The sequence below is a fragment of the Nicotiana tabacum genome, chromosome 19 (assembly GCF_000715075.1).
Source record: "Nicotiana tabacum cultivar K326 chromosome 19, ASM71507v2, whole genome shotgun sequence".
In the NCBI taxonomy this organism is placed as follows: Eukaryota; Viridiplantae; Streptophyta; class Magnoliopsida; order Solanales; family Solanaceae; genus Nicotiana; species Nicotiana tabacum.
The window spans coordinates 13,252,568-13,262,365 of record NC_134098.1 but is presented as its reverse complement, the minus strand read 5'-3'; the positions used below and the strand labels follow the sequence as shown (position 1 = coordinate 13,262,365).

Below are 9,798 nucleotides of genomic sequence, written 5' to 3'. Positions count from 1 at the left end.
TATACCGGTCCTCCCAGGCACACTTAGTCTGCAAATAAAGTATGTAATGTTAGATAAAAATATTGTTAATATAATGCTTAAATAAATAAGAATTATATTAAAATCTTAAATTGGTTGAACATTTATTGCACGAGATCCGGTGGAAAGTCACTCCAAGTCGGATAGGGTGCATTATACAACCGGCCAAGAATTTCAGTGATTGTCTTTGTAACCTGATGATTAGGTATGAACCTGCAACATAGCAATTATATTAAATAAACAAGAGTAGCTATTATAATTCAGCAAAAATAAAGAAGTGATAAATAAATCTTACCCATTGCCCTTAGGCCTGATGATCATACCGCATTTCATCTGGATCATCATCCTCCAATGAATCTGAAGCGTGCACAGAAGGGGAGGCATTTGGCTCAGTGCTACTATCTTGAAGTCGAAGTCTAGAAATGCTAGGAGACGAACTCCATGGAGAGGGAGACGGGTCCCTGATGAAGATGGTTGCGATCCACACCCCCGCATCGATCCAGACCACTACTGCGATCCGGTCGGCTGCAAACTAGATTGATGTGATCCAGCTGGTGATGAAGCAAATGGAGCAGATGAAGGGCGTACCACATGACTTTGTGACTGCTGACTCGATGGACCCATGTAACTACATGTAGGATCATATGGGGGAAGCGAGGTATAGCCCTGTGACGGAGAATGGTAATAATACTGCTGGGAGGGCGAATGGTGGGTAGTATGATGAGTAGATGGATGTGGTGGAATAGATATGTGCCTAGAAGATTGTTGTCGGCCATCAGCAGTAGAGGGATGCAAGTATAGAGTGGAAGGAAGTGAGGGTGTAGCACCATCATCATGATCAATAGGCCTTTTATCCTTCCTAGACCTACCTCGACCCCTACCGGTCATCTGCATAAATTAAAAAAAATGTTAGAATTGAGAATATAAATCTATATAAGTTGAGAGCGCTTGAAAAAACTAACATGCTAGTCGTCTTCGTCGACGTATCCTTCCTCGTCTGAAAATCCTTCCTCTTCACTTATTTCATTTTCATTAGGTGATTCTTCATCCTCATTTTCTATGATTGTTATTTCCTCCGTATCAACTTCTTCTATTATGCGTTGAGGATGCTCCAAGTAATTTTCTAACTGATCATCCATCATTTGGTTAACACTTGAGGTATCGTTTTGGTAAGCAACATCTAGCACATTCTCAACTTCCACCCTACCAACAGGCTTTATTTTTATTACAACCAACCAATCAGCCTTATCCCTCTGCAATGGATATGTAGAATAGTACACTTGCCTAACTCTTTCTGCAATTATAAAAGGATCATAACAATCATACTCTCTTTTTATTAACCTCAATTATGTTGTACTGTGAGTGTACATTTGTACCTCTTCTAGGTGTTGGGTCAAACCACTTGCATCGGAAACATATGATCTTCTTAGTTGGCCAACATGAATATGACAATTCTAGAATCTCTTTGATCACACCATAATAATCATTTGCCCCATCATGGTTGCCTTCACCACCTTTGACACACACCCCACTGTTATTGCTTTTTTTTTTTATACTTGGAGCATTCCTCGGTGTGAAATTTGTAACCATTCACATAATACTTAGGCATAGTCGTAACCGTAGGTGCAGTTCCCCTAGATAGTCGGAAATTTGAAAAAAAATTTAATAAAAAATTATTTTTGGTCAAATATTGATCGGTCAAAATTTGTTTTTTTTTTTTCGGTTTTGTTTTCGACCGATTTCGATCGGTATGAAATATGCCAGTTTTCTAGTAGTGGCCGCCAAAGAATGCTAACAATACACCAGTGGTATATCGCAATGTCCGGGAGATCAATGGCCGGAACCAAAACGCCGGAAGCTGGGAAAAATTCAAGGGAACAGTGGCCGACTTTGAGCAAGAAGGATCTGCCTAAAACACCGAATCAGCTCATCAATCCAGTTACTGCACCAACGGAGAACAATACATATATCTGGAGGTAATGTTATCACTCTCGTATCTCATCTAATTAATTGAGAAATAGTGAGTACTAAAGTAGAAATTAATTAAAGAATGTTAATATTAATGAACTGTTCCTCTCTTGATTTACGCAGTTGCCTGGATATGGAATTAGGACAAAACAAAAGTCCAAGTTATAAGCTCATCCTTACTGCCCAACTACCCCAATATATTTATTATCTACAAAATCCCAAAAGTCCCACATCACTCTCCACTTTAATCTTTAGTATACATCTCTTTTGAGAAACTCCACTTTCAACTAGCAACTAAACAATCCAAATAGGAAGAAGAACAAAAATGGAAGATTCAACACTGCAGGTTGTTATCATGGCACTTTCTTCTTTTGCCCTTGCCACCTTTCTCTTTTACAAAATCCTACGTCGTCGTCGACCAACAAGTACACCACCGTCTCCACCGGCGCTCCCCGTAATTGGTCACCTACATCTCCTCACCGACATGCCCCACCACACCTTCACCCGGCTCTCTCAAAAACTCGGCCCGATCATCTACCTTCAACTCGGCCAAGTCCCCACTGTAATCATCTCCTCTCCGCAACTCGCCGAACTCATCCTCAAAACCCACGACCACATCTTCTCCAGCCGCCCACAGCTCATCGCTGCTCAATACCTCTCCTTCGGCTGCTCTGACGTGACCTTTTCCCGCTACGGTCCGTACTGGCGTCAAGCTAGAAAAATCTGCGTCACCGAACTGCTCAGTTCAAAACGAGTTAACTCGTTCCACTACATAAGAGATGAAGAAATAAACCGCATGTTACGGGTTATCTCGACTCACTCTGACGGTGAACTCGACATGAGTTCGATTTTCTTTGCTGTTGCGAATGATATTTTGTGTAGGGTAGCATTTGGGAAGAGATTTATAGACGGGTTGAAAGAGAAGAAGGAGAAGGATTTGGTGAGTGTGTTGACAGAGACACAGGCACTGTTAGCAGGGTTTTGCGTAGGGGATTTTTTCCCAAATTGGGAATGGATTAACTCTGTGAGTGGGATGAAGAGGAGATTGATGAGAAATTTGAAAGATTTGAGAAGGGTTTGTGAGGAGATTATAGAAGAGCATGTGAAAAGGAGAAATGAATGTTGCGGTGATTTGGGGAAGGAAGACTTTGTTGATGTATTGCTAAGGGTTCAGAAAAGAGATGATCTTGAAGTCCCCATTACTGACGACAACCTCAAAGCTCTTGTTCTGGTATTTATTACACTACTCTCTTTTTTCCAATTTATTTTTATCATAGATTTTTTAACATATCTTTTAAATATTTTAAATATTTAATTATTATGACTTATATTACTTTTTATTTAATTTTTAAATATTTAAAGTTTATTTGAAAAAATTAAAGATTTTATGTTTGAACTCTCGATCAAAATTAAAAAGTTTAACTCTCGAAATTTCTTATCACATAAATCGGGATGGAGTTTCTTTTTTTTTTAGGTTCTCTTTTTAGTTTAACTTTTCCACTCAAAGTTTAGGTTAAAATTGGCTGCAATAGACTGTCTATAATAATCCTGATTTAGTAAGATGCAATAAATATTCTATTATTATCAATTAAAATATACTAATAATATTTAAAAAATTACATTGTTGGTGTATATAAAGTAAACTCACGGCCGGCTCTAATGTATTGAGTAGTAAGGCTTGTGCCTTAGGCCCCCAAATTTGGGGGCTCCATTTTTAAAAATAGTAAGTTTATAAATATTTAAAAAATAATATTTAGTACTTTTAATACAAAAGTAGAGTTTTTAATATAAAAGGAAACAAAGTATAAATAAAGTAATAATTTGACTTACTTAAATATGGGTAGATGAATAGTTTTCCCAACATTTTAATTTTTCACTTCTTACTCCATTAGATAACGTGTAAAAATTTTACCCTCCCTTTCTTAATTTGTCCAAGTCAATCTTTCTTTTTTCGATCTCTCCATATTTCAGAAACCCCTACATATTTTCTATATTTCTCTTTAATATTTTTACTCACCTTCTTTCTCCAAGAAATTTAAGCTTCCAATAGTTCTATACTTCTATTGCTCTATAAAATCTTATCTAAAATTAACAATATCTCAAGAAAGATCAAATGAGTTGGCTATATTATCAATTGAAAATGAATTATTAGGAAAAATCGACTATAAAAAGAATTATTAACACTTTGTATCCCAAAAAGCTAGAAAAATAGACTTAAAATAAAAACATATCGTATAACTTTCTTTTAAAAATTTAGGTCTTATATTAAATTCTGGCTTTAGGCCCCGAGTAAACTCATTTATGTATAGAAGAACCATTTTTTAAAAATTTAGAAAATAAATAGAACTAAAATAATTCCATCTTTCAATTAAAACTTGATATTTGGGAAACTTCACATAAAATAGTATAATGTGCATTTAGCCTCACATTAAAATGGTGAAAGAAATATATTTTTGAATGTTGGTTAATTTTATTCACTTAATTTGAATCTCGAAAAGCAAAACATATCAAATAAGGAGAAGAGGAGGGGATTGGGGGATAAAGAAAATTGAATCCAAACCTATTGTGTGTAAGACCCGGCACCACTAGACTATAATTTGGAGAGTTGGTTTAATCAATTTTTACAACAAAATATTGGACAATAGCAATATATTCTATTTTTGGGTGAAATGTGTTAAAATTCCAAATAAATAAATGATGGTAAGATGTATGATCTATTAATTATTTAATTTTATAAATAGTAGAGATATGCAAAGGGCTGTTGAGGGAGGATAATAATCGTTGTGATAACATATTATAAAAAGTTAAGCGGATACAAACCAAAAAGTAAATAATGGTGAGATGCAAGGTGTATTAGACTATGGTTATTCATGCTTTGTTGAAGGAGAACAAGAATCATTATGATAATAGTTGGGGGTGACAAAGTGGTTAAAAGAAAATAGTTATTCATCCAATAAAATATGGGGCGGATAATGAATTTTTTAAAAACGGATCAAATATGGATAAAAACCGTATTATCCACTTAGAAAATGGATAACCAATAGATAACTAATGAGTTTAACTTTTATATTTGTAAAGCCTCAAATGGGAAGTTACTCAAGTTTGGGAGACTAGAAATTCTCTCAAAAGTGATCATATTCAAGAAGCCATGGATAATATATATCCATATTATCCGCCGGTTAACCCGTCTTTTATCCGTGTTAAATATGTGTCAGATCGGGTGGGATAATTTATCCATTTTTTGCCCGGCCCGCCTGTTTGCCACCCAAAAGCCTGTCCATTTAGGAACACACTAGTAAAAAAACAATCCAATAATCAGTGCGAAAAAGCTATATCTAGGCAGGAACTAATGCAGACAAGAGTGGGTTGCTCTAGTGGTGAGCACCCTCCACTTCCAACCAAGAGATTGTGAGTTCGAGTCACCCCAAGAGTAAGGTGGGAAGTTCTTGGAGGGAGGGAGCCGAGAGTCTATCGGAAACAACCTCTCTACCTCAGGGTAGGGGTAAGGTCTGCGTACACACTACCCTTCTCATGCCCACTAATGGGATTATACTGGGTTGTTGTTGTTGTTGTAGGCACGAACTAATGATGCTGCCCTTTAAAATAACTAGCAGTTGAAAGCAATGTTTAGCCCATTAAGTCCAACTTCAAATTTGGTTGAATGCAACACTTATTTAATATACATAGGACATCATGATTTTGGAGGCAGACCATGTTTAATTGGCACCAACACTATAAGCTTCTCTACCTTCTTTCTTTAGTCAATAATTGGTGCTCTCAATATACAAAGACAAGTTGAATATCATAGAGCATATTGGAGCACAGGACTCTTCAGCTACTGACACAGTTATTATTAACTTTATAGGATATGTTCGTCGCTGGAACAGATACAACATCAGCTACACTGGAATGGACAATGACACAGTTGGCTAGGCATCCAAGTGTTTTAGAAAGGGCAAAAGATGAAGTTAGGAAAATTGCAGGCAACAAAGGAAAGGTGAAAGAATCTGATCTTCAACACCTACATTACATGAAAGCAGTAATAAAGGAGACTATGCGACTGCATCCACCCGTCCCCCTTCTAGTACCTCGAGAATCAATGGACAAATGCACTATCGATGACTACGAAATACCTGCAAAAACTAGGATCCTAATCAATACCTATGCCATTGGAAGGGATCCAGAGTCGTGGACGTGTCCTCTGGAGTACAATCCTGAACGGTTTATGGACAAGGATATCGATTTCAGGGGACAAGATTTCAGGTTCCTACCATTTGGCGGAGGTAGAAGAGGATGTCCAGGTTACGCCCTTGGACTAGCAACTATTGAGCTCTCATTGGCTCGCTTGTTGTATCACTTTGATTGGAAATTGCCTCCTGGAATAGCAGCTCAAGATGTCGACTTGTCAGAGATTTTTGGACTGGCTACTAGGAAAAGAGTGGCTCTAAAGCTTGTTCCAACCATTAACAAGCTCTATGCATCTGGAGAAGAGGATAATCTGCAGTTCGCCACTCTCTGATTATTAGGAACTTTAGGTAGTCTGGTAATGAATAATTAAGCTCAATTGTGATTTGCTATATATGTACGGTTGTTCAAGGGTGACTGCAATTTGTAACATTTGTACCAAGAGTTCCTACAAATAATTCTACTACAGATAAATATAAAGTAGAAAGATAGAATTCCGCTTAACACAAATGTTCACTAACGACTAACGTGGAGTCCGGAACCAAAGTAACGCAAAATGCAACAAGAAGAACCAAAATAACGTGGAAAAAAAAGGAAGAACCAAACTAGGTATTTCGCATGTCTTCCATACGTTATACCTTCCTGGCCAAACGCCCCAAGCTAACAGACGTTTGGTCAAATAGGATACTTGGAAATATTGATTTTTGAATCATTGGGAGAGTTTGTCTTCAAGGTTTTGCACCTCTCAAGCACAAAGAAAAGAGAAAAACAAAGCACCACGCTAAAGTTTTTCACAAAACTAGCAAAACTTATTTTTCAAACTCACGTGAGAACAATGTAAGATAAAAAGGACCTTACACACTCATTCCTCAATCCCGCAAGATTGCCCGAAGTATTGAATAAAGGAAGAAGAACGAAATAAAAGATAAATTATGTTTTTAAGCAAGATCTTGAAAAACTAATCATTGATATTTATTTTTAGCATATAGAGCTATTAAAATGCCTTACAATGAGTAAAATTGATGAGATTAAGGAAAATTAATCCTAATTAAACTAGAATAAGAATAAAGTTAAGAAAAATCTATCCTAACTAAATTAGGAAAAAAGAATCTAGTAAGATTGCGATAGCAACTAACAATCCTAGTTTGACTAGAACTAAAAATATAATCCTACTACAACAAGAACCAAATTACTAGGAAGTGAGATATAGGAAATCATAATCTTTATGGAAAAGAATCATAACCTTGAATGGATTCTTGGACTTCTTAAATCTCTTGGATTCTTGGCATTCTTGATCTTGCATCATTCTCCCCTTGTTGAAAAAAATTTGTCCTCGAGTCTAACAACTTCCATAGATGGCACAAGATATGCTATAGCAAAGAATGAGGACTCAATGCTCACCCGGTTTCAAGTTATATTTTGCTAGCTTATCATAGAGCTTCTCCATGTTGTAAGAAAATTTAGCATTTGATCTAAATAAATCCTACTTTCTAAATTTTATCTTTTTATTAAACCTTGTCCATGCAACCTTTCTATATTGACTCTCAAACTTCAACCGGCGATATGAAGTTATTGGTGTTAGAACTGCATGAAACTAATAACCTGTTTGGCCAAGTTTCTCCAAGCCAGAAACACTTTTTTTTTTTTAAAGTGCTTTTTTCCCCTAAAGTTGAAGTGTTTGGCCAAGTTTTTAGAGGAAAAAAAGTATTTTTGAATAGAAGTAGAAGCAGTTTTGGAGAAGCAGAAAAAATACTTTTGGAGATGAGTTACTTTTCTCCAAAAGTACTTTTGAGAAAAATACACCAGAAGCAGTTTTGTAGGTGTTGTGGCAAATTTGATACCTGATTTTGAAGCACCAAACCTTCAACCAATTCGTCAGATGCCCTATTGATTCCGTCAAGCTATCTAGCTGCACCTTAATTTCTTCATTGTCTCGTTCAAGAAATAGTTCTTAATTTTGAATTTTTAGTTTAAGATCCATTGAAGAGGATCCCGAACTTGCTATTTTATTGTCTGCCGACACGATGAAAAAGATAGCAAATCAAGAATTCGAAGCGAAACCTATACTCTGATACCAAATTGATGTACGTTTCAAGTTTTGCATCTCTCAAGTACAAAAGAGAGAAAAACAAAAGCACCCGCTAAAGTTTTTCACAACTAGCGAAAGTGTTCTTCAAACTCACGTGAGAAGAATGTAAGGTGAAAAGAACCTTATCCACGTGTTCCTCAATCCCGTAAGATTGTACAAAGTGTTAAATAAAGGAAGAAGAACGAAATAAAAGATAAATCACATTTTTGAAGCAAAAACTTATAAAAATTAATCATCAATGTTTATTTTCAGCATATAGAGCTCTTTAAATAGGCTGTACATAGAGTAAAATTGATGATATTAAGAAAAACTAAACCTAATTAAACTAAAATAAGAATAAAATTAAGCAAAACCTATTCTAACTAAAATAGGAAAAAGAATTCTAGTAAAAATATGATATCAACTAACAATCCTAGTTGACTAGAGCTACAAATATAATCCTACTAAAATAAGAATCAAATTACTAGGAAACGAAAATAAGAAATCCTAATCTTTATGGAAAAGAATCATAATCTTGAATGGATTCTTGGACTTTTTGAATTTCTTGAATTTTTGCCCTTTTTGATCTTGCACCACTCATACGCCACATTCCGCATCTCCATAATCGTCCCGCCAAATTATTGGCTATAATACCAATTGTTGGGCTAAAATACCCAAATATACTCTTAATATACTGTGATATTGTCCGCTTTGCATCAAACTTACATGTTTTTCCCCTAAAAAGCCTCACATCATTAAGGGTATCCAACACATTATAAGCAGATAATTTTTTTCTACTTTTCATGTAGGACTTTATTCGTACACCCAGCATTTTATTATCTTTAATTTTGCTATACGGGTGGTGCACCTTTTTCTCGTCCCTATGAAAAGACACAAAATAGACTTACATGCAATATATTATGCCAATAGAAACGCGCTACGGTAGAATTGATAGTCGAAGAGTACATTTAGATAGGATGACATGCCTGTTGGGTTTTTTAAGCTTAAATGTAGCTTAAAAGAGGGTGAATGGGAAATGGAGGAAAATTGAAAATATTTGAGTTTCCCTTCTTGACAAAGGGATATTGTCCCATATTGGAAGAAGAAAAGATTTTGATGGGCATATATACAATTGCACTTCTTATAGCTCTTAAAGAGTTAAGAAGAAGGCAAGCCTCGCGCCGTCGTCGTCGCTCGGCTTCGGCTTCGGCTTCGGCTTCGGCTTCGGTCAATTGATTGATTAATTTTTTGGACCAAATTTATTTGTTAATAGTAAATATTAACAGAATTTTTATTAAATATCCGGTTTTTGTAAACGGGGATTTGAAGAGTTGCACCTCTTCAGATTGAGCTCAACATTGGCTATAAATACCAGTCCATTCTCTCAGATTTTCCATACGAATTTCTGATTTCTCCTCCTTTTTTTCGCATTGTTTTAACTACAAACAAAGCATCAGTAAGTGTGATTTGCTACCAATCTTTGTGTTCGCTGAAACATTGGTGTTTGAAGTATCGCTACACCAGTGTGTAATTCGTTCTATCCTGGGAGAAAATAATCC

The 9,798-nt window shown here is 35.9% G+C and overlaps 1 protein-coding gene across 1 annotated transcript; it reads left to right on the top strand.

Annotated features, from left to right (window-relative positions):
* Positions 1-2,203: 2,203 nt before the first annotated feature.
* LOC107767679 (tryptamine 5-hydroxylase-like) lies at positions 2,204-6,636 on the top strand. The gene is made up of 2 exons (XM_016586760.2): positions 2,204-3,217; positions 5,852-6,636. Exons 1-2 carry the CDS (start codon positions 2,312-2,314, stop codon positions 6,503-6,505), a joined length of 1,560 nt encoding a protein of 519 aa, XP_016442246.1. The 5' UTR covers positions 2,204-2,311; the 3' UTR covers positions 6,506-6,636.
* Positions 6,637-9,798: the final 3,162 nt, after the last annotated feature.